The sequence below is a fragment of the Ostrea edulis genome, chromosome 3 (assembly GCF_947568905.1).
Source record: "Ostrea edulis chromosome 3, xbOstEdul1.1, whole genome shotgun sequence".
Classification (NCBI taxonomy): domain Eukaryota; kingdom Metazoa; phylum Mollusca; class Bivalvia; order Ostreida; family Ostreidae; genus Ostrea; species Ostrea edulis.
The window spans coordinates 69,430,686-69,457,293 of record NC_079166.1 but is presented as its reverse complement, the minus strand read 5'-3'; the positions used below and the strand labels follow the sequence as shown (position 1 = coordinate 69,457,293).

Sequence of the window (26,608 nt, the reverse complement as noted above, 5' to 3'; positions counted from 1 at the left end):
TCTGAACTATGATTTACATATATACGTCTGGTAGAAGTTTTTTTTCTACAGAATTTCATCAAATATTTTTATATGTGCAGTGTGAATGGTAATCAACGGTATGATTTTTTAAAGTTTAAATGCTAGAGCAAAGCACCACGAGATTTGAATCAGTAAACTTTAAAGAGTTGGTTGATTACATTATTTAATTTTAAACCAACACTCTACTAAATACCATATCAAATGAATTACCGAGCGTAAAATATCTAAGTGTTAGTATTAAGAAAGAATCAGTAAATTCGTCATCAGAACTATTGCCACTTATCAAAGCAAATGTTTGTTTTAGATGTTGATTCAAAAATTTCGAATCTGATAGTGTATTAATCAATCTTCACCATCGATAATACACAACCGAAAGTCGACGAAAACACTATTTTGAAACAGCGTATTTGATTCGGTGTGTGCTATAGAATTGATGACGTGTTTGGGGTTTTTTTTTTTCGAGCTGAGGTATCTCTATTTAAGGGATGTATCTTTAGACCGTACATTTGCAAATCAATAAGACACCGAGATACCAATTCTATGTACTGTTTCATCAATGCTTCAGTGGAATACCAATTCTATGTACTGTCTGAGGAGCAAAATGAATGTCATTACAATTGTCGTTTTAACTGTTGTAAGTGTTGCCTCGCAAGGCGACCAAGATGTGGTGATTTGTCCACATGGGGTTAAGTATGATCTCTCCCCTGGAAGTCGTGGGTTCGAATGTGCGTCCTCGCTGTTGGACAGCTTGAGTCTCGTCTGTGGTGGTTCTGGTAAATTCGCTCGTTTGTCAGGTTAGTGTAAATACATTTTATTTATATTCTTTTAAATGATATGAATCCGGGAAAAATGTTTTTGCTGTTTCTCTTGTGATTTTTAAATGTCAAAATACATCACTAAAATGATGTTTTTGTGCAGAAGTACATGTATATGAATTTTGACTGTCAATTTGTCTACCTACAGATTAAGATATTACTGCTTAATAAAGAAACACTAGTTTAGGTGTAACAGCAATAATATTCTTGTTTATTAATATATGGAGGGGACACTCTTCCCACTCTCCTTCAATTCTAAGAGGATTGAAACTCATATAATCACAGATTTATTTTCAAAATCACTTATCAAACTGTACGTACGTGTGATAACGTGCGCTCGGTGCAGAACCAATGAGAAAAGAATTTTACAATAAACAATACTTAGGTTATTATGTCTTTTATCTGAGCGATGGGAAGCGTATACATCATTACACGTACTTCCCTTGTCGCATGAGAAGCAGATGTTCCCCGGGATGACATGGTCCAAATTGCTCCAACACTACGAGAATGCCAAAACATTGTCCATGTGTAACCATTACTATGAAGCATCATTTTGACATTATATGCATTTTGCGATGTTTTCCGCATTGATATATATGTGTTTTTTTATGGGATCTTAATTCTCAATAAATCACCACAATTAAACTAGAGATATGTTCATCATACAAATAAACTAGAGATCGTTCATGATACAACCCAACCCCCCAACCCCCCCAAAAAAAAACTGGAGATACGTTCATGATACAAATAAAATGGAGATATGTTCATGATACAAATAAAATAGAAATATGTTCATGATATAAATAAACTAGAGATATGTTCATGATATAAATAAACTGGAGATATGTTCCTCCAAAACGCATGCATAATTCTACCTATATTATACTGTACACGTAGATATATGTAGATGTACTCGAACTTTACAAAATAAAATATCTAATATGTATTCGTTTTCTGAATTGCAATTATTTCTGTTAAGGAAAAATCTTTCTATGAAATTTAGGATCTACTATGCGGTTTACTTTTCGTTCTCTTGAGAAAGGTATTTTAAATTGTCTCAATCTTCACTTGTAGATATATAGATCGAAATGTTTCATTTCAGTATGGCGGGAAGAAAAAACTGAATAAAATATTCATGTAACACAAAAAACTGATTGTTTTAGTATCAAAGGTATATACACCGTATGAATGGGATGTTATCGAAGTAATAAAAAAGTATGAGCTTTTTATCAACCTATTAATATATGTGATATACTTCATGCAATTTAAATCGATTTGATTGAAAAGTAACCAAGCTAATTTCATATTTAGTTATTTATTCGACGAGTCGGATAAAGAAATATTCATGATCATGTGACGTCGTAAACTGAATTTAGAAAGTAACAATTGAATGGTGACGCGAATGTAAGCTGTTGGTGGGGCAATGCAGTGATAAAAGACAGTCAGACGAGAAACGGGATAGCAAAAACCACTTTAGGCAATGGACGAAGTGTTAAATTTTGTTTAACATGAAATCATTTTGATATGATTGCATACTATAAATGAAATCTTCTTCTCCCCTGATGTTTCTGATAGTGATATTTTTCTCGCGCGCTTGTACCCACCCACCATAAACGTCACTCCTTCTTAAGTCACTGTTTCCCCTCTCACTGATAACACCATTACTCCGTTAATACCAATACATGATTTGTCCACATTTTCAGATATTAATCATTTTTGATAGTTTATCATACCGGCAAAATCTTGGTCTGGTTTCCAACATCGATAAAAGACTGTTTAATACGGCACATATAGCCCTAATACTTCTAGGAAAACAAGCATAGCATACATGTAGTAATGCTAAGTTGAACATCTTTTGTGCATTTGTTTTACATGAAATCTGCATCGTTACATTTACATCACTGCATACTGTGTGTACCTATAAAACACCACAGAAAAACACGTAAATTAAAAACTGATCTATGTGGTTTGCGTACCAAACACAAATAGTCAAGTTTGTGTCGTCTACAAATGGCCATGTACATGTGTCGTCTACAAATGGTCATGTACATGTGTCGTCTACAAATGGTCATGTACATGTGTCGTCTACAAATGATCATATACATGTGGCGTCTACAAATGGTCATGTGCGTGTGACGTCTACAAATGACGATGTACATGTGACGTCTACAAATGACCATATAAATGTGGTGTCTACAAATGGTCATGTGACGTCCACAAATAGATTGATGTTTGAATTTTTGTACACTGAGTGTCAGAATTCACGTTAAAAGTAAATATTCACTATATCTAAATATGCCCTAGCTATTTACTTCAGATCTATGTTATATTATAGTTTTCGAAAATGAATAGTCCACATCTACAGATGTTTTGTTGTGTGTCTTTGCTTTATAGACTTCACGTACCATTTTACATAGTTTTAACGAATAAAGAAACTTAAATCTTGAAATGACATCATTGCAATTCGGTGTGTTTACAAAACAGATATTTCTAAATATACATGTACATGCATACATTCAATATCAGAGAAAGAAAAACAACATAATTGGTAATAAATTACGGGCTATATCGCGAAAATGTGATACTTTTAGCACGAATAAAACAATATTCCTTTCAGATTCTCATTTGGAAAGTAATATTTTGTAACCCTAATTGTGGTGAAATTAACAGGCCAAAAATTCCTTTAACGACGTTTTCTACAAATAAATGCATTATGTTGCGTGTACGCAATTCAGATTAGATTCATTCTTCTGTTGTAGGTTTTGCATCTATCTTCAAAGAAAAACAACAAGCGATGAAAGACTTTCAGAAGGAGATATTCTGTCAGTGTTGTTTGAAGCAGTGTTCTGTGGATGAAATACGCTCATTTTGTCCATAATATACAAAATCATCTTTCCAGTCCATTTGATGTATATCAATAAGTTTTTTTTTCAAAACAAAAATACTTTCTAAGTATTACAATGATTATTATACATCAACTATTTTTGGATTTTTGATTATTCAGAGAAATAATTTGCTGCTGCGGACTACAAAAATTAAAGAAAATCTTTGACACAGCTTGGCTTTGTTTATTCCTTATTCTACCATGGTTATTGCAAAGATCAAAGGAATACCCCGGTCATTAATCTCTGATATACCTTCATATGTAAAAAAGTAAAACTTATATGGTGCCAAATTTGATGCACCAGATGCGCATTTCGACAAATAATGTCTCTTCAGTGATGCCAGGACCACAATGGAAACTAGCTATATACTAATTTGTGTTATCCTGGATAAATAAAGCATATTGTTATTATTATTATACTCAACGGAAATGTTTGAAATCCGAAATAACAATAAACTTGTAAGGGATATTCTAGGGAAAAACAGAGTGCCAAAAAAGTGCAGTCAAATTTGTATAAGGGTAAGATCTATGCATGATGGAGATAATCTACTTATGGGGAAATCCATACACATGAAATGTGAAGATAACGAATAGTGATCAATCGCATAACTCCCACAAAGAATACAAAATAAAGAGTTGAGCAAACACGGACCCCTGGATACACCAGAGGTGGGATATAACAAACACGGACTCCTGGACACACCAGAGGTGGGATCTAACAAACACGGACTCCTGGACACACCAGAGGTGGGATCTAACAAACACGGACGTCCTTGACACACCAGAGGTTGGATATAACAAACACGGACTCCTGGACACACCAGAGGTGGGATCTGACAAACATGACCCCTGGACACACTTATTATGGGGAACTTGATACACATCGCCCTTGCACTTCGTGATTTGTAACTCAACAATTAAGTCGATAACTGATATCTGTTAATCATAAAAATTGATATATGCTGCAAAATAATTTTATAAATGACTGACGAATATTTGTCAATCAAGCATATGCATTCCAGGATCGATACACATGTAAACAAGCATGTATAGACAAGTTGATCCTATTCCACTTACATGTATGTATAGTTTTCTTGGAATGTGTATTCAATTCAGTTGATATAATCCATTAACATCAAGATACATATCTATTATATTTTCAAAATAAATCTAGTTTACTCTAAAATCACAACTTTCTCGTCAGCAAATAACATGTAGACCTAGGCCCAATTCGTTTCTGAAACTGACATGCGATAAAGTAAGGATATCAGATTGAGTAGGACATTCAAAACGGCCCCCAGAGGGGTAGCAGGCTCAGGTAAATATAAAACTGTAATAGACCCTCTAACTTTTGTCAGATAAAGACTTCATTTCTATGGTTTTGAAAACGTTTACTTGCTTTCATTGTGTTCTACTGACACACTAGTACTTTAAGATTTTACAAACGAGGGACTAAAGTGATATCTTATTAAGCCGTTTATTCATTGAAAATATACTAGTAGTCCCCATAAACATTGAATGTTACAACTGTAAGTAAGAAAATACACTAGTAGTCCCCATAAACATTGAATGTTACAACTGTAAGTAAGAAAAAGTAATATGACTCTATGACGCATTTGACTCATAAATGTTGGAAATACACGTACATTCAGCACATGAAAGGTGAAGATAACGAACAGTGAACAATCCCATAAATCCCACAAGCAATACAAAATAGATAGTTGGGCAAACACGGACCCCTGAACACACCAGAGATGAGATCAGGTGCCTAGGGGAAGTAAGCATTCCCTGTCGACCGGTCATACCCGCCGTGAGTTTAATATCCCGATCAGGTAAACGGAGTTATCCGTAGTCAAAATCAGTGTGCAACGAACGGCCTAACATTCAGTATGAAACACGTCAGACAGCATTTGACCCAATGCTAGGTTGTATTGGCAAACTAGATCGTTATAACGATCATAGAATTTGCGAAATGCTGACTTTAAACGCTTGTACACATCATTTACTTTGTCTGAATTATGACAAGAACCCATTCTTAATACTCTTTCGAAAAAGGAACACACAGTTATGTACATACTACATGTACTACCGTATAGCGGGTTTTTTTCCGCGGGTCTCAAATTTGGCGATTTGCTGGCTGAAAGGTATGGTAATAATTTTAGAGGAATAAATTTTGGTGGATAGGGAAGCTTTGTGTCTCTTACAAATACTGGAGTTGCACTTGGTTGCATATTTGGCGAGTGAAAACTTGGCGGAAAGCTATCTAACCGCTCAAATATTCCAAACTTATAATCCCGCGAAAAAATCCCGCTATACGGTATTAATTTTGTTGATATTAAAGAAAATTGATTTATGATTCATATCAAATCGGTAATTTCTTCTGATTTTGGAAGGTGGTCTACAAGTACCACAGTTGGCAGTATGGTTCTAATGTTAACAGCGGTTTTCAAAACGATGATTGGTAGCATGTAAACTTACGAAATTCCGACAAAAAGTACAGTGTACTGAGTTTGCGCGGTGCATTTAAATCATAAAGAACTTTATGCGAAGAAGCAATAGTTTTAGTAACCTCTCAGTATCCTGAAAATATTTGTACAATGACAATCGTAGAGCTTTGCTTTCAGTAATACAATTTTCAATGAAGGACACGAACAAGTGAATATTTTACCAGGATTGTAAGATTTGTTTTATTGAAATTCAAAATACTCTCTTAATTGTAGAAATTATTTATCTTTTAACTTTTAAACACGACATCCACATACTCATTCTTCTATATATTGTTCACAAATCAGTTATGGTCACGTGTATTATCTTGCGCCTTGTAATTAAGAAAAATGCGTTTGGCATTTCATCTATGATTCACATAATAAGAATATACATTTTTTGTACCTGTACATGTATGACATAGTTTTCATAATTTGATTGTTAATTTATAACACGCTAGATGCATACATTCAAGATCTTGTGATAGTTATAAAATATAAACACTTATACATTCATTTCACAGACAAGTTGAATGTTAACAGTTTTGGCTGGACATAGATGTTTGCTGTGCTTTAAGCCAAAATGGTAGGTGAACATGGACAGTCTCCTTTGCACGCCACCTGCTGGCTGCTGTAAATTTAAACACAAAGTAGAACTAAGTAACATAAAGCGCTTCGATGTTTCTGTTTAATCATTTCGCTGACAACATTCATTAGTTTCACATTACTTACTGACAAGATTCAGATTTAATTTTGGTTTTTTCACCCACCACATGATCGCAGAAATCCTCTTGTGCGTTGTCTAAACCGATTAACATCAGAAAGGGCACAACCAGAAATCAGTGTTAAATTTATTCTATAACCAAACTCTGATGTTAGCTACTTACGCACAGCGCGCTTGGCATTCATTGCCGTATGTTACACCGTCGTTTCCACACACAGGGTCGATAAAGCGTGGACATTTACACGCTGGACTCTCCGGACACGGACACGAGCCATCACATTGTTTAGTTGTCCCACTGATAAAAAAAAAATCACAAGTATTCACATTTTCTTTAGTTACATATTAATCATTTTAATTGCATTTTATTAGTAAACCAGTGTTGTACTATTTACGATAAGCGTATTCACACATAGTGCTGATCTTATTTCAAATGTTTAGCCGAATTGATCATTATGACTTCAAAGAAACAGATAGATGTCTTTCAGTTTTCAAAGTGTATGTTTGGGTATACAATGCACCCAGAGGCCATTCACACCGGCCTATTCAATGGAGAGCTACTTAACAGATAGATCTATACATGTATTTTGAAGCTCTAACGCGCTATACATTCAATATGCCGGCGTGAAGAGCCTTAAAGTGCATCATAGTATATGCTTTCAAAAACTGAAAGAAAGTTGTTTCTATGTTTGTTCAAAGAAAAACTAAGTTAAATTCACAAAGCATTATGAAATCACATGTTCTCAGCATATATTGAAAACATGCAGAACGATTATATGTAATCTTCCATACTCGCACTTAGCTGAACATTCGTTGTCGTATGTTTGACCATTCATTCCACAGACAGGCAAAAGTATGTATGGACATGCGCAACTCTTCCGACATGGACATTCCCCTTGACAATCTATACTTTGTGATCTGTAAGTCATCGTATTTGGAAGTTATATGTCATTATAAAAACAGCATGTTTTGGAATTTTGATTTATTCAATTGCTGCATTTGTATCACGTACATGCCTCATGTGTATTTATTATTTCCAAGCAAACGAATTAGTTGTTAGATTTCCATATTCAACATGGATTTATGGTATTTATTTTGAAATCATCTGAGACACTTACGCACATCTTGCCCCACATTCGTTGTCATACGTAACTCCATCCTTACCACAGACAGGTCTTAATATGAATGGGCATGCACAGCCTTTCTTGCATGGACAAGTTCCGTTGCATGCAATGGTCACATTTCTTTAAAAAAAATTAAGGTGCAACTTCATTAGCCATGCATTATGAGTGGACACAAGAAATACTGTGCAAACTACATTTTTGAAATAAGATATATAAAACATTTATTCATATTACAAAGAACTGTATTAAATCAGAGAGTCATTTTTATGTGATATCTAAATTTAAAAAGAAATTAACACCAATACAAATACACCCGCCATGAACCCCCTATCTTGGTCATGTGAACGGAGTAATCAGTAGTCGAATCGATATATAAGAACGGCCTAACAATTAATATAAACACGATATACAGCATTCTGTCTAATGACAGGTTGCATTTCCAAATGAGATCATTATACCAACTATGTAATGGCGAATTGTTGACTGCAAACAAGACAACTGAAATCCCTGTAACGTCAGCTTATTTGTCAGTAGCCAGTCTCAATTTAAGCAGAACATGTTCTCGAATATCGAATGAATTGCGAGACATAAACACCATCCTATGCATGCGATAATGAAATATTGCTACATAATTATCAAAAGTTAACGATGTAGAAGCTGAAGCCATTTGTTATAAAGTTGAGTTGCTAGTTTAACGTTAACGTTTGTGTTCAATAAAACATCGAAATATGAAGATATGGGAAGACTATGTGGATTCCACTGGGATATATGAGATCGATATATGAATGAAATTGAATATAGGAGGGATTATCACTATGTCTACAAAAGATTCCACATAATTCAATGTGATTCATTTGAAGCATATTTCAAATGACTTTCAATGGTGAGATTATCTAGAATACAATTAATATACCGATATATTTCAATGAGAATTTTTTTTATTATACATGTACGTTGAAACAGTGACTGTACAGTGTCTGAATGGTCTTTTACAGGCGTGGCGTAGGTCTACAGCATGGGCATTTTTTTTTTATCTTGCACAGCCTGACCCCCTCGCTTGCTAAAGTATTAGAAGATAAAACACATTACTATAAAAGTTATTGCCAAACAGCATGTACAAACATCATTAGAATACAAAAACCTGGACACATTGTTCAGTCAATCGCTTGTTTTGGAATGCCAAGAAGAAAATTAATTTTCATAATGTTCTCATTATACCCATGCTTCTATGGAGGTTATGATTAATGGGTCTTAGAAACGCAATGACGGGCAGTCTCCTTTTGTAATAATTTCTGTTTTATTTTAGCAAAATGACTGCTTCTTTGATCACAAATCAGTCATAAAATTTACGACAATTGAAGCACTGAACTATCTTTGACCATGACAAATATTTGTAATTATAATATCTTTCAAGTAATATGCCTCCTATCTGCAATGCTACTGCACGCGTTATGACCTTTAATGATGTTTATAATTTACTGACTTTGAACAATCATTTTTAAAACACGGTTGCTAAAGTATCACTATGATACTTACTATAGTTGAGAGCGACATCCAATTGTACATGAACTTACTTTTCCGGTTATGCCATATGCATTACGAAAGAATACACATTAGACCTGTGAAGTATAGCATTGCATATCCACAGATACACAACACTATACATATAAGACACCAGAGAATAATTCCAGTTATATTCTTACATGTAAAATACAGTTCAAGTAATTAGATATTTTATCAATATTCCAGTTTATTTGATACGTTCGAAAATAGTCGATTCTTTCAGTGCATCATTTTCCAAAGAAAATTTGTAACATGTGTAGTGAGGATTGACGAGTAGAATATGTACAATGACGAGTCATAAAAAACATTCCATTCACCAGAAGTTTAAAAAGATATCAGAATTATATATACTGTCAACCAAACTTTTAGACAATTGCTAAACAAGACTTTGATGGATTTTTATTTGGGTGGGGGAGGGGTGAATCTATTTCAACTTCCTATACCAAACATTATGGGAAACATCTACTAAAGCATAAATCCTATATTCAAAACTCAATTTGAATACTGAAAGATTTGTTTCCGTAAATGCATATAACACGATATGGATCAATTCCTCAGTATTCGAATAGTCAATCAATTACAACGTGAAAGGGTTTTAATCACCTGTTATTGATTTTTCTCAACATACAGTATATGTTTAAGCCGTAAAGCCCAGTATCGTAAATGAAAACTACGGGATTCCTTAAGATATGTGTGCAAAATATGTCATAAGTTTCAGAGAACGTGTATCCCTTTACCATATCAAATTTTTCGCCGTTTCTACCATTTCACTTACCCATTTCTGTGTAAAGTGTTGATAACCATATCAAAGTTTTTATCATAGAAGGCCATGTTAGGTTAGATGTAGCTATCGATTCATCTCTTTCTTAACCTATTCCATCGCCGTGTAATGACGTTAACTTCCCTTAATGTTTAAATTTTGCCTTACAGCTAGGACTGGCAACATGCACTTTACAGTTTGAAATTACATATTGCATGCCTGCTTCCACATAAAAGCTCCTCGTCATCAAAACAAATCTAAGTTACACACACCATCTCATATATTAGATCTCATTTGTAAGGAAAAATAATTGATGGATACTTGATTTGAAACCATTCTTTGTCACCAGAGGAACTTGCAACTGAACGTACAGTCGTTCAAAAACTAAGCCTTACGCTTGCTTTAATAGACAGTCGTTGTTGTAGGTTTTTCCATCTTCTCCACAAACTGGCAGCATAATCCGTGGACATGGTCTCAAATTACCTCCATCTGTACATGGACATTCTCCGTTGCATTTTCTTGTCTGGCCACTGAAAAGCAGTTGAATAATGATTTACACACAAAATAGCATCACGTCTTTTATAGCTGCTTCATATTTGGATCTTTATTATCAAAGACGTTAGCGGCAAACTAACAAGTCAACTCTATGACCGACGGAATGACAGCTCCATCGTCAAATTCCCATTATTATTTAGCAATATTCCATATCACCCTCTCTTAACTGATTTGTTTCACAAGAACATGTTCTTTGTATGAAGAATCCTTAAATCAAAGCAGCCTTCTGACAATTGCGGTGATGTTACAAGGGTTTTCAACATGTGCGTTTAAAGTAAGCATTTTAAAAAACTTTATGGCCCTTATACGGAACACAGTTGCGAGGGAATACGTCATCAGATCGAATACTGTCTGACGTGTTTCATTTCAATTATTAGACCACTCTTTACATACTAATTTTGACTACGGATTACTCCGTTTACTTGAGGAAGCTATATGGCTCGCCGTGAGTGTGACCGGTCAACAGGGGATGCCTACTCGATTTCACCTTTAGTTTTCCAGGTGTTCGTGTTTGCCCTACTCTCAATTTTCTTTTCTTTACGATTTATTTCAATCTTTCTGTCTTGTTCCGGTACAGTCATTTATATTTTCTCTAAGCATGAAAACATGTTTTTGTACATCTACAGTCCTGCGTAAACATTTGTACTACTAGAGGGCAAGACTCATTGTTACTGAAATAAACCGTACAAAATCTTGCAAATGAACGTACAACCATTCATGCAATGTATCTTACGCCTGTTTCAATAGGCAACCGTTGTTGTAGGTTTTCCCATCTTCTCCACAAACTGGCCGCATAATCCGTGGACATGGTCTCAAATTACCTCCATCTGTACATGGACATTCTCCGTTGCATTTTCTTGTCTGGCCACTATTGATTAGTTAAATATTCATTTTCATACAAAATATGACTTTGAGATTGCACATGGTGTTGGATTTAATGAAATTGCAGTTATCAAGGATGGAGCTATCTACCAATTCCTAAATTCGTATAGAATTCACAGATATAAACTCAAAAACAATGATTCAGTGATCCTGTTATATTTTCATTTCATTTTATTTATACGATTTTAATTGAATATCAAATATGCAATTTACGCTACTTCTGCCCATCATCCCTAGATATCTTTTTTTTCCACAAAATTCAAATGCTAAATAATGCATTTCGTTTCCTTTAGAAAGATAATTTCTGAAACATTTGGACGTTTAATGGTATTAAACAAGACTTAACCAGCAACAGTTTAATAGCTGGAGGATGGAATATGTGCGAATATTGAGAATAATCAATTATCACAATACATTTCCATCCCTAGTCATATAACCCACACAGTCCGAAAAGGACAGTTATGTAAGTACGAGTTGTTCACAGGTTTGGGATTTTAAATGAGGAGACAGTATGCTGAAATAAAGAATTGATAAATAGAAGGATAAATGTTGTCTGTTTATTTTCCATATTCTTCATGTTATATCTACGTCAACTGCCGGGTGTTTTAACGGTCATTTACGTTCATTTTATTATATATATATATATATATATATATATACGTCCAGCGTTAACTAATCCACGTTTCGTCGTTACTGAAATAAATCTTTTAAAATGTAGGACCCTGTAAGTGAACGTACAATCATTTATACACTGTGACTTACGCTTGTTTTAATAGACAGTCGTTGTTGTAGGTTTTCCCATCTTCTCCACAGACTGGCAGCATAATCCGAGGACATGGTCTCAAATTACCTCCGTTAGTACATGGGCATTCTCCGTTGCATTTTCTTACCTGGCCACTGAAATGGTTTTGATCAAGTGCTTGAAGAGAATTATCTCTTTCGATTCGTACTTGATATTCATATTTATACTGTGTTATCAGGGATGACACCAGGATCATACAACTTAACTTAAATTCCCCGATGGGCCTTCATAGAACATTACTTTACATTTAATTCCTTGTTTGTAAAATTGAGTGTTTGATTTCCGGTTCTAGTTTTATTAACTCGGCAGTGTAAAACGCTGCCAGGTAATTTCGAGTGGTTACAGATTCGCATCATTACTGAAATAAAGACATAAAGAAGATGTCAGATGCAGGAATTAACGTTTCCGAAAAAAAGCTACCAGTCCAATATTCAGATACACTCCACGTTAACTGATAGTAGTTTTGTTACGAGCAGTTATGTTTTCTGTGAACATAAAAGCAAGTTTTTGAAGATATGCAATCCTGACTAACCTACCCTTCAAACAGGGCACTAGTCATTGATCATTACTGAAATAAATCGTACAAAATGTACACTGTAGGGCCCTGTAAATGAACGTACAGTCGTCCATACACTATGCCTTACGCTTGTTTTAATAGACAGTCGTTGTTGTAGGTTTTTCCATCTTCTCCACAAACTGGCAGTATAATCCGTGGACATGGTCTCAAATTACCTCCATCTGTACATGGGCATTCTCCGTTGCATTTTTTCATCTGGCCACTGAAAAAAGTGATACAGTCGTTTTCATACAAAATATCATTTTTAGATTCTATGCATGGTTGGATTTAATGAAATTGCAATCATCAAGGATGAAAGTATAACTAGTATAGAATTCCCAAAAATCATTATTCTTTCGTATCAAATAAGTTACCCTTTTAATTGAATATCATATAAATTATGTGACTTACGTTAGTTTTAAACATCGTCTCCGTAGATTTTTTCACATTGTAAAATTGCTAAATATTACATTTCCACTTCTCTAGAAAGAATAATTTCTCTTCAAACATTTGGATGTTAAGGGGTATTGTTAGCTACAGGATAAAAACCGGGGGATTGAATATGTGCGAATATTGAGAATAATTATCAAAATGCATTCCATCCCTAGTCATATATGAAAGGCGAAGATAACGAACAGTGATCAATCTCCTATACAGTCCAAAAAGAACAAATAGGTAAATATGAGTTGTTCAGTTTGAGATTCTACTTAAGAAGACAATAGGCCAAAATAAAATATTGATAAATAGAAATAGTGCTCAAGGATAAATGTTATTTGTTTATTCTTCAAATTATATCTTCGACAATTGACCGAGTGTTTTAACGGTCATTTACGTTAATTTTAGTATACAAGTCATTGTATATACATGTATATATGTCCAGCCTAAACTATTCCACCATTAATTCAACACTACTGAATGAATGCACCAATTGTAGAATCTTACAAATCAATGCATATCCATTAAAACACCATGCCTTGCGTTTGTTTTAAAAGACAGTCATTGTTTTTGCACCTTCGAAAGCCTTACTAAATCACCCATCTAATTGTAAAGAAGTCATCGATCCTTACTGAAATAAATCTTACAAAATGTAGGGACCTGTAAATGAACGTACAGACGTTTATACCCTGTGACTTACGCTTGTTTTAATAGACAGTCGTTGTTGTAAGTTTTCCCATCTTCTCCACAAACGGGCCGCATAATCCGTGGACATGGTCTCAAATTGCCTCCGTCAGTACATGGGCATTCACCGTTGCATTTTCTTATCTGCCCACTGAAATGGTTTCGGTCGATTGTTTGAACAGAATTACCTCTTTCAATTCGTTAATTGATATTCATATTTCTACTGCATCATTAAGGATGACATCAGGAGCATATTACCTAACTTACATCCCCTCATGGACCATCATCAAACATCGACATTTCAAATTGAATAATCCCATGGGGATCCGGATTAGAATAGGTCATCAGTACCCCTTGTTTGTCGTAAGAGGGGACTATATATGGGACGGTCCTTCGGATGAAACCGCAAAAACCGAGGGTCCGTGTCACAGAAGGTGTGACACGATAAAAATCCCTGCTCCATGACCATAAGCACCGAGCATAGACCTACATTTTTCTGCAGCCCTTCACAGGCAGTGGTTAAGTCTCCATATGAGTGAAATATTCTCGACTAAACAATAGTCAATCAATCAATCAAAATATTTACATTTGTAACATTGAGCTTCTGATTTGCATTTCTAGTTTTACTTGTTATAACGATTTGGTTTGTCAATACTACCCGTCATTGCGTAAAATGATGTATGGCATGTTTCATACCTATTTTAGGCCGTTCTTTATACACAGATTTTGATTACGGATTACTCCATTTACCAGATCATTGGCGATCAAGATATAGCGCACAAAGCGAGAGTGACCGTCGACGGGGGTGCTTACTACTCCTAGGCACCTTAACCAACCTTTGATAAATTCAGGGATCCGTATTTGTCAAACTTTTAATTTTGTAATCCTTATAGGAGTTATGAGATTGATCACTGTTCGTTACCTTTATTTTGTTATTATCTACACCGTGTAAAAAACTAACTTCGATTTGTTTACAGATTCGCGACGTTACTGAAATAATGTCCCAAAGAAGGTGCCAGTTGCAGGAATTAAAACTTAAGAAAACTCCACAGCAACTGGTCGCAGTTTTGCTACGATCATTTAAGAGTTTTTTTCCACATAAAAGCAAGATTTGGTACATCTGCGATCCTGACTAAACTGTTCTTCTAATTGTGAACAACAGTCATTGGCCATTACTAAAACAAATTGTATAGAACGTAGAGTCCTTGGAATGAACGAACAGTCGTTTACAGACTATGCCTTACGCTTGTTTTAATAGACAGTCGTTGTTGTAGGTTTTCCCATCTTCTCCACAGACTGGCAACATAATCCGAGGACATGGTCTCAAATTACCTCCGTCAGTACATGGGCATTCCCCATTGCATTTTCTTATCTGGCCACTGAAACGTATTTAAATTCATGAGACCCTTTTCAGTTTGTACATTCAGACATCAAGGGTGAATCCAACTATCAATGTCTTAAGTTGGTATAAAAATGTTTCCTATGAAAACCACAAGGAATATGATTCTTCCATGTAGAGTATGTGATCTTGTGATACTGATGAATTCAATTGAATATTAATCATGTGACTTTGATAATTCTTTTCATCGTTCCTGAAGATTGTTTTCGCGGAGACATTGTTAAATGCATGTATTACATTTCCGTTCGTTTAGAAAAGGTGACGATATCGAACAATGATAGTTTTCTTGACCAGCTCAATTATTTTGTTGTTAGGGACCTTATAATAGCAAACTCCATCGCTAATAAGATTTCGAATGTAAACGAATATTTGAGAATAATTGATTATAACAGTAGAAAACCATCATCAATTATATTAACTTGCATTAAGGTGCACGATTATAAACTTTTACTGAACAAGACAAAATGCCTAACTAGACAGTCAGTAGATGGAGTGAGATTGATCGCTGTTCGTTATCTTCACCGTTCATGGAGTAATTTTGAAAGATGAATAGTAAATGCTTCTTCATATTATATTCACAACAGCTGACGGAGTATTTCAACGAGCATTTATGTTCATTTGAGCATTACTTAAACATCTACATTTTTAAGAGAAATACTCTATTACGAATTTTGAACAAGACTTATCGTGACTGAAATAATCCGTACATAATGTTGTAAATGAACATACAGTTGCTTATACACTGTGCCTTACGCTTGTTTTAATAGGCAGTCGTTGTTGTAAGTTTTTCCATCTTCTCCACAGACTGGCAACATAATCCGAGGACATGGTCTCAAATTACCTCCTTCAGCACATGGGCATTCCCTGTTGCAGATTACTTTTTGACCACTGTAGTATAATTCAACGACCTTTTACATGTATATATAATTTATAAATCATTTTGAAACTCTAACTAAATTTCAAATATTTACTGTATTATCAAAGATGAAACCGAGAACATGTGCAGAAAGTTGAAATGTACATACATATCTCTGTTGATGTATTAGAGGAAAATAATTATTTAGATGAAAAGATTTTCCTATCATATTATTAGATGAAAAGGTCACCTACGCTTGTTTTGCTAAGCAATCGTTATTATAAGTCTGGCCGTCACCCCCGCAGACTTTCATCAATATTTTTGGACAAGGAAGCAATGGTACCCGTCGACATGGGCATTCTCCTAAACATGCCATAGTCTGTCCACTGAAATAGGCAATAACATAGATTAATAGAGTTATAAGTCCACTAAAATGGGCAATAACATAGATTAATAGAGTTATAAGTCCACTAAAATGGGCAATAACATAGATTAATAGAGTTATAAGTCCACTAAAATAGGCAATAACATAGATTAATAGAGTTATAAGTCCACTAAAATGGGCAATAATATAGACTAATATGGAGTTATATGCCCATTAAAATAGGCAATGATATAGACTAATATAAAGAACAAAGTCCACTGAAACAGGAAATAAGACAGCTGACATGTAATTATCTATTTACTGAAGTAAGTAGAAACAATCGACACACAGAATTGTCTGTCTACTTTAACAGGTTATAGCATTAACTGACATGAAATGTGAAGATAATGAACAGTGATCAATCTCATAACTCCTATAAGCAATACAAAATAGATAGTTGTGCAAACACGGACCCCTGGATATACCAGAGGTGGGATCAGCTGCCTAGGAGGAGTAAGCATCCCCTGTCGACCGGTCACACCCGCCGTGAGCCCTATTTCTTCATCAGTTAAACGGAGTTATTCGTAGTCAAAATCAGTGTGGCGAGAACGGTCTAAAAATCGGTATGAAACACGTCAGACAACATTTGACCCAATGATAGGTTGTATTGGCAAACTAGATCGTTATGACGACCATAGAATTTGCGAAACGCTAACTTTAAACGTGAAATTATCTGCCCACCTTAACAGGCAATGGCAGACACTGCCATAGCATTGTCAGTCCACTTAAACATTTAATCAGACAATAACAGAGACTAGCACAACATTGTCTGACCACTTAAACACTTTATCCGACAATAACAGAGACTGCTAGAACATTGTCTGACCACTTAAACACTTTATCAGACAATAACAGAGACTGGTAGAACATTGTCTGACCACTTAAACACTTTATCCGACAATAACAGAGACTGGTAGAACATTGTCTGACCACTTAAACACTTTATCCGACAATAACAGAGATTGGCATATAATTGCATACTCGATTAAACACTTTAACAGGCAATATAGAGACTGACATGAAAGAGTTTGTCCACTAAAACCGGCAATAGCAGAGACTGACTTAAAATTGCAAACAAAGTATGATCCATATAAAAACTACAACAGTTTAATATCTAAAAGCGATGCCAAATTCAAAGGTTTGGTAGATATGATGTTAATCTGTAAACATCGTGATATTTGTCTCATAATGAAAACAAAAATTCTAGCAAATCCAACAATAACTGCAGGCTCTTCGCATACGCAGTACGAGTGACGTCACTCATTGAAACATAAGAATGCACGTACATATTTAAAGAAAACATAGAACTTTAAATACGTGCTTAAATATAATTTTATTATTTTAGGCGCACAGTTGTTAAAATGTACGACTACGACGTGAAAAAATAGCAACTAATACTACGACTTTACGAGAAGTAGCACATAACACTAAAATCAAAAGATCACCAATGATGAAATCATATCTTAAGACATTCCCTGTCATGCCAAGCAGTCGAAAGCTTAAGTCTGTTAAATGCATGAATTATTCATAACAGCGACTGCTAAGCAGGACATGTCTCGGAAAATGTTTTAAGATTCTTCAACACTCTCCAAGAGAATATGATATTTATCTTCCAGTCATCCCCTCTATTTCACACTTACGCTTGGCCTGCGAGGCATTCATTATCATAAGTCTGTCCATTGGCTCCACACACAGGTAGAAATATTCGAGGACATGGTTTCAATTCTTTGCAAGGACACTGACCGTCACAAGCAATCGTCTGTTTCCTAGTACGGCAAATAAAAGAAATTCAGAAAGCCTTTTAAGGTATATATGCTTGTTACATGCTGCTAGGAGATTTGGTTCCTCGGGTCGTGAGTTCTACCACGGGTAGGGGCGGAAGTGGGTATCCAAATAAAGTGAAATGTTCTGTACTTTATATATATATATATATAGAGAGAGAGAGAGAGAGAGAGAGAGAGAGAGAGAGAGAGAGAGAGAGAGAGAGAGATCGGCAGCTGTTAGTTAAATGCCCAAATTTAGAATAATGTATTGCGATCACGGCTTTATCAGTGATAGTTCTTTATGTCTTATGGGATTTAATTTGTAAGATATAATGTTGATTTCATGTAATTTAAATTTCAATTCTGACTTACTGACATTTTGCTGAGCAGTCGTTGTCATACGTTTTGTTGTTCGAAGTGCAGACAGGGATATATGTCAATGGACATATACAGGGGCATTCACCCTGACTGACGATTTTCACCCGTCTAAATAGAATAATAGCACAGAAATCATTCATATTCATATTTGCAGTATTTTCATAGCTAGCACTGTTTTCAACTATACAATGACAAATCGGAAATAAGAGTATATTCAAGAAAGAATATAACGTTTACGTTGGATTGTAAAACGACTCCAATAAAATAAAAAATTACTTGCACCGCGCCATACAACTGTTGCCATAGGTTACGCCATCTGATCCACAAACAGGACGTCTGTTCTTTTTACATTTACATCTCTTAGAATGGCGACGTCTTTTGTTCTTCTTCATTTTCTTCCAAATCTTTTTGCATTGTTTCCTTGAAGACAAATGCTAGTATTATCGGGAATCGCACACAGTTGCTTCAACTGTTGTCATATCCTGTATGACACACAACCTAAATTGATTGGTTCATTAAATATTGTTTAACGTCCCTCTCGAGAATATTTCACTCATATGGAGACGTCACCAATGCCGGTGAAGGGCTGCAAAATTTAGGCCTATGCTCGGTGATTATGGCCATTGAGCAGGGAGGGATCCTTATCGTGCCACACCTGCTGTGACACGGGACCCCGGTTTTTGTAGTCTCATCCGAAGGACCACCCCATTTAGTCGCCTCTTACGCCAAGCAAGGGGTACTGATGACCTATTCTAACCCGGATCCCCACGGGATCACACAACCCAGACATGTTGCTGTTCTTTCCTATCAAGGTATAGGCTGTTATGTCAATTTAAATGGTTATTTTCGCGTCACACTGCATGTAATGAGGAATGAAAACAAACAGCGAAGACGTACGTGTATTGCACACCACTCATGTCATTGGAAGATGTAAAGAATCTCTCCCGACACGTGCGTATGACCCTGTCTTAAAAAAGGTGCGAAAGAAATTTTTCTAGACATACTGAGATACAAATTAAACATTACCTGCAAGGATCGTGACATTTCGTCAGGGGAAACATTTTCTTGTCAGTCTGACACAGCGTCCTGGGTTTTGAACAGTCACAGGTCGGACAGGGACACTGACCTTTACATTGAATAGACTGACCACTGTAAAGGAAGAAATATAAAAAAGAAAAAAAAAAAAAAATATTCAAAATCTTTGGTATTCAACACTGTGTCGTGATGAATTTAAAGGTTACTTAGTACTTCAAAAACGTGATAATTTTGCTTTTGTGAAATACGGTAATTCATTGTATTCCTTCCATAAAGACTGGGGGTGGGGGTAGAGGGAGAATGAGGATCTTGGTTCGTATAAATGTAATGGCATAGTGACACATTTCCAAGGTATATCAGATATTTTTATCTTGTTATATTGTATTCATATCCACTGTTGAATTTTATCGCTTATTTGCACTATGTATTCTATATTTTCCATTTTTGTTTCGTTTTGTTTGAATTCAGCATAGGCCTATCCGTTTTTTATTCATGAAAAGTGAAGATAACAAACAGTGATCAATCTCATAGTTCCTTTTAAAAGCAATACAAAATAAAGAGTTGGGCAAACACGGACCCCTGGATAAACCAGATATGGGGTCAGGTGCCCTAGGGGGAATAAACACCCCCTCTCGACCGGTCACACCCGCCATGAGCCCTATATCTATACAGGTATTTGACCTGTTTTTGCACTTAGTAAATGATATTTTTTTATTTCTTTTGCTGTAACGGATTTCATATACACATTCTTATAGATGTGCTACTTTATTTTCACTTAACTTCAATAAGTAGAAACCATAGGAATAGTTCACTACCTGCACTTTGCCATGCATTTGTTTATGTAAGTTTTCCCGTCCTTTCCGCACAATGCTTTTGGTTTCTTTTTCAAACATCGATCACATCGGTTCTTCTTTGGGCAAGGACATTTATTTTCACATTTCACCTTTTGACCCCTGTTAAACATATTGAATAAAGATATACATCAAAGTTTCTTACGCAAAGTAAAATCATGATCGTGTGAAATGTTCGAATGAATATAGTAGTATCTTAGAAACCTCGAAGAAAGTATGATCATGTGTATAAAATGTCACGGCAACAAAAATTAAAGTTCTTCAGGAACTTTTATACTGTGCACATTAAAATGTACCAGTAAGCGTACTGTATCTTTTCATTATAAACTAATTAAAAGAAACAGTATTGTCTGATTATTAAGATATAAAAATTCAGGAGACATTCCTTTCTTGTCATTTTCAAATATTTACATTTCCAAACTTTTTACCTTCGATATCTTTATCAATGACAATGAAAGCAATTTCCTCACAAATGTGAATGATATGCGTATGAATCTTGATAAATATAGTACGACTATCTTTACATCTGAGAATTCTTACAGAAATGAAGGTAAAATGTAAAACATAAAAAATAAATTTCAGTTTTGAAAATATGTGATTTCATGAACAGCAACGCTTCACGTTAGGATACTTTTATGAAGGTCTAACACGCTCCATGAAGTACGTGCATTTTTGGCGTAAAGCGTACAAAATCCACTAAATGATACATTTTGTAAATTTTGCAGAATCGAATGTGGAAAATAAATAAGTGTCTAATTGGCATTAATACGCTTCCGTATTCACGATATCAAATTAATTCCTGATCAGCGCTGCATTGACAAATGTTATGCGTTTGTGTTTACTAAGGAAGGAACATATATTCATGACCACTAATTATATTATCGTTCATTATTGAAATCGATAGTATTACATTATAGGTGTATAGTTTATTAATAATGAATTTTACCATTAGTTGACGACACTGCATATTTTCCAATTTCAATCTTTATCATTAAAGGACGAATGAAAAAAATCATTATCGAAAGATTTGTCATTAATGGTAATACATCATTAATAAGTTTTTGCATTAGTAAACGCAATTATATTCGTTAATGCAAAATTTATTAATAGTTCATGGTTGCTGCAGACCGTCATAGGATACATTAAAATGCAGTGGCTGCCTAAAAAGATAATGATTCACAAAGTATAGATACTTTAACGCGTGTACGTACATGTACTACCGGGATGAAATGTAAGACAGGCAACATCTAAAGAGAAGACAATCAACAAAGCTGCGTACTCTTTATGTGTCGGTACTTGTGGGACGTGCGTCTGTCTGTGTGTCACACTTCCTGTGTTGGTCACGTGATATACATTGGACAATTTTGTGTGTTGCACTTGTGATGGCCATGTAATATATACAAACTTAAAGTATGATCATTCAATAACATTACACACGTCTTACTGATGATATAGAGAGACACGTGTAACAACAGTATATCGTAGTTCACTTACGCACACTTGGCCTCGCACATGTTACTGAATGTCTGCCCACCTTTGGTACAGACAGGTGCATACTCCGCTGTACACACACACGGTCCACAGGGACACGTTTTGTTGCATGCTATTGTTATACCCCTGGAAAAATTGGAAATGAGTTTCATAAACATTTCGAAAAATGCTTGATATTTGGATAACAATGCACTGCCGGCTATTTCATATATATAGGAAACATTTTATACAGATATGACAGTTGTATAATGAATTAGAAAGGAAACGTGATTTCATACCGTTCTATCGTCTTTCCGAATTGAAGTTTACCAATGTATAAACTGATTTAAAAAATTTACGGTTATAAATTTTTCGTCTTGCTTGTAACCATTATTATCAATTCCTTAGCGTAACCATCTTCAGAGCAAATTAGTTTACTAAGATTGGGAATGGTATCAAGCATGTCTTCACTTTGACATCAATGATTCGTGTAAGTTATTGAGCTACTTACTTCTTGACAGCTTTACACTCATTTTTGTACGTTTTGTCATCTATACCACAAACTGGGCCGCTTTTCTTGTCACACCTTGTATTTTTGCCTGTGAAGATATATAGATATTATTCTTATGCAGTCGAAATGGTTTGAAATTTTGTCAATTCATTCTATGATATTAAACAATAGGAATAACTATACAAAGAATAGATATAGTGTACGTGTAGTTATTACAGTACGGCTTGAAATGTCATATATTCCTGTCAAATTTTGTGCAGTTTGAACAAGCATTTCTGAGGGGTTTTGAAGGTCACTCTCTTGTTAAACAGTGGGAATATGAATTCGTATGTATAGATATAACAAAAGCAGTAAATTATGTTCTTTACAGCGATATTTGTGGTTATAAAGGTAACTGTTAAGAAATCCCACAGATCACTATATAACAATCGGTACTCCACAAAAACAGAATTACCCACAATGCACGTGTATCACACACACACACGCTGACATTTACATCCCCTTCCAATGGTTATAGTGCATTCATCACAGACATGGACCTCCTCTCTGTTTATTTTATTCGTCAAGATATCTATATATAAATCAGATTTTGTAGATTTGATTCACCGCAAATGACCCTTTGTCAATAGCATGACATTGTTATTGCACTCCACACTGAAAATAGGTTAACACCAATAAAATTATACTGCCGTTTAATATGATTTATATCTGATGATAGAATATGTCTGTTTCACTCGTTAAGTTGTTAAATTTCAGAACAATAGTAAGGTACATTATTTTATTTTAATTTTCGTTACGTTTCACATACTACATGTATCTTGTATAAATATATTACATTACATCATTAATTGAGGGCTGATATGAATTCGGGTATTCCCATTCTTCCATCTTTACTAGCCAAGGGTTTACGATCCGCTCCGTAAATCCTTGGCTAGCGAAAATGTCATTCTACAAAAAGAGCGAAAATTACTCCCACCTCCATTAAAATTAATTTGCCTTAAATATCTGGACATGATTTTTGGGAGTTGATCTTAACTCTGTTAAACTTCCCTAGGCCACAACGAACTGCGTGCATTAATACATGTATATTACATAGGACTTTAGTGTGGGACTCTTCACATCCCCGTTTTGTTTTAAATACCTTAGCTGTCCCAGAAAACATTCTCCAGATAATATAATCCTACATTCAAAGGCTAAAATTTAAAACAAATGGAAGAGGACTTATCTCAAATCGCATGTATGGACACTATATACATGCGCGGATCTAGGGGGGGGGGGGGGGGGGGGGGTCGGGGGGTCCGGACCCCCGCCCTCCCCACTGGAATTTGCAAAGATAAAAAAAAGTACAATATAACCATTTATAAGAAAAGTGAGTTATATCACGGGTTTGATTGGTGAAAAGGTTCGACCCCCCCCCCCCCCCTTGGAAAACAATTCTGGATCCGCGCCTGATATAAACATGATCGTTTTTACAAAATGATCGGAAAAGATATATTCACACGAGGTTTGTTTTCCTTGATCAAGGCACGCTCCGCACAATATGAACGAGTTCATTCCTGATTTGAGAGAGGGCTTGAAATTTAAGTTATACTCGACATTTCATAAATGTTAACAGTGCAAATTTAGTGAAAATAACTCAGTATCAATTTTTCTTAAATAATAATGATAATAAAAACAAACAACCAGCGGACTGTGATATAAACTGTAACAGTAACCTATGTTTTGTTGTTGATGTTCTTTGAATGTTTGAAATAGTTCGACTCCCGTGAGTGCATTCTACGTTTCGTACTTTGATTTTTAATTGCATTGGTTTTGGAAGACACAGGGGTGAATCCAGGTAATTTCAAATGGGGGAGGGAGTTGCGACTGAAGGATCTACCTTCTCCATCCCCCAAAATAGAGGATTGAAGACTCCCAAACGATCTTCATTATGAAAAAAGTCCATCCGAAGAGAGGGTGCCACCCTGTTTTCCCCCTTTCAGATCCGTCTCTGAGTATTGTACATGAAGTAAACGGAAACTATGTAGTGGAATAGTTAACTTAATACATGTACATGTGATTCTCGCTTCTCAGCAGAGATACATGCATTTTATAAAATGTCACCAAATATGCCTCAAGGAGAGAGAGAGAGAGAGAGAGAGAGAGAGAGAGAGAGAGAGAATCAGTGGGTGGGTGTTGGGCCTCTTGCAACATGATAGTATTGTATAATTATAGGACTGGGAAAATATTTCAAGGTTGACGGAATGCAAGAGTGATACTATGACGTAAGCAATGCAGAATGAAGTTCATCATGAAAAGGTATACTTGTAATGAATGAAAATTACAATAACGCAATGAAAAATGATTGTACATTATTTACAGACTATGGAGGTGGGTGGAGTGGGAATTTGTCACTAAATTGAACACAGGCGAAAGGTTGTATTTCCTCCGCTTCACAAATACATGTCACAGTGTTGTTGTATATGTCACAGTGTGGTTGTATATGTCACGGTGTGGTTGTATATGTCACGGTGTGGTTGTATATGTCACGGTGTTGTTGTATATGTCACGGTGTGGTTGTATATGTCACAGTGTGGTTGTATATGTCACGGTGTTGTTGTATATGTCACGGTGTGGTTGTATATGTCACGGTGTGGTTGTAGATGTCACGGTGTTGTATGTCACAGTGTGGTTGTATATGTCACGGTGTTGTTGTATATGTCACGGTGTTGTTGTATATGTCACGGTGTGGTTGTATATGTCACGGTGTGGTTGTATATGGCACGGTGTTGTATATCACGATGTTGTTGTATATGTCACGGTGTGGTTGTGTATGTCACGGTGTGGTTGTATATGTCACGGTGTGGTTGTATATGTCACGATGTTGTTGTATATGTCACGGTGTGGTTGTATATGACACGGTGTTGTGTCACAGTGTCTCAGTTTCTGTGCACTTCAGCAGGGAAATTTTTCCAAAGAATAACGCAATGCAGCCGAATTGCGAAGATAAATGAAATCAAATATTTTGAAAAAATAAGCTCCATGTACAATAGAACCCGGTTTACAGTTATTCTTTCTTCGTACCTAATATATACTTAATATCACTTCTTGGATCCATTTGCACAATTGTTTGAATTTTGGTGACATGTACAGTTGCATTAATATAACATTTAGTCAACGCTGAAACTGACAGTTAATTTTTTTTTAACTATATTTTTTTTTTCGTCCCGTGAGGATCCGGGTTAGAATAGGTCCTCGGTACCGCTTCCTTGTCGTAAAAGGCGATTAAATGCGGCGATCCTTCGGATGAGACCGCAAAACCCGAGGTCCCGTGTCACAGCAGGTATAGCACGATAAAGATCCCTCCCTGCTCAAAGGTATAGTGCATGTAACGGTGACGTCTCCATATCAGTGAAAAATTCTCAATAAAAGTTAATTAACCAAAACTTTTCAGGCACTCGATCCCGATCTTTATCCGGGAAATGTTTTCTTACCTTTTGTTCTCTTGCTGATGCTAAAATCGACACAAGTCATACAGATAATCAGTAAAATTAACAAAATCTTCATCGTTTGAAAATTTGACACTGATCAAAAATTATCTCCTTTGTGTTGTACCATGGATTCACCGACACCCCTATAGATAAATAGCGATCGGTA

The 26,608-nt window shown here is 35.5% G+C and overlaps 2 protein-coding genes across 4 annotated transcripts; one reads left to right on the top strand and one right to left on the bottom strand.

Annotated features, from left to right (window-relative positions):
* The first annotated feature begins 512 nt into the window (after positions 1–512).
* LOC125675602 (uncharacterized) lies at positions 513–3,892 on the top strand. Its single transcript, XM_048913356.2, has 2 exons — positions 513–815; positions 3,596–3,892. Exons 1-2 carry the CDS (start codon positions 578–580, stop codon positions 3,712–3,714), a joined length of 357 nt encoding a protein of 118 aa, XP_048769313.1. The 5' UTR covers positions 513–577; the 3' UTR covers positions 3,715–3,892.
* A 1,288-nt stretch (positions 3,893–5,180) lies between these two features.
* On the bottom strand, positions 5,181–26,608 carry LOC125673248 (ovoinhibitor-like). Of its 3 annotated transcripts, XM_048909723.2 has the most exons (20): positions 26,446–26,607; positions 22,973–23,060; positions 22,486–22,608; positions 20,956–21,093; positions 20,132–20,254; positions 19,382–19,525; positions 19,100–19,213; positions 18,605–18,730; positions 16,795–16,926; positions 16,438–16,572; positions 15,530–15,664; positions 14,302–14,436; positions 13,255–13,389; positions 12,571–12,705; positions 11,660–11,794; positions 10,767–10,901; positions 8,043–8,168; positions 7,717–7,842; positions 7,091–7,222; positions 5,181–6,834 (listed from the first exon to the last, which is right to left on the bottom strand). In XM_048909723.2, exons 1-20 carry the CDS (start codon positions 26,516–26,518, stop codon positions 6,777–6,779), a joined length of 2,448 nt encoding a protein of 815 aa, XP_048765680.2. In that variant the 5' UTR covers positions 26,519–26,607; the 3' UTR covers positions 5,181–6,776. The 3 variants fall into 3 exon arrangements, with proteins under 3 accessions (XP_048765680.2, XP_048765682.2, XP_048765684.2); XM_048909725.2 differs by lacking the exon at positions 14,302–14,436 and having other exon boundaries at positions 26,446–26,608; XM_048909727.2 differs by lacking the exon at positions 15,530–15,664.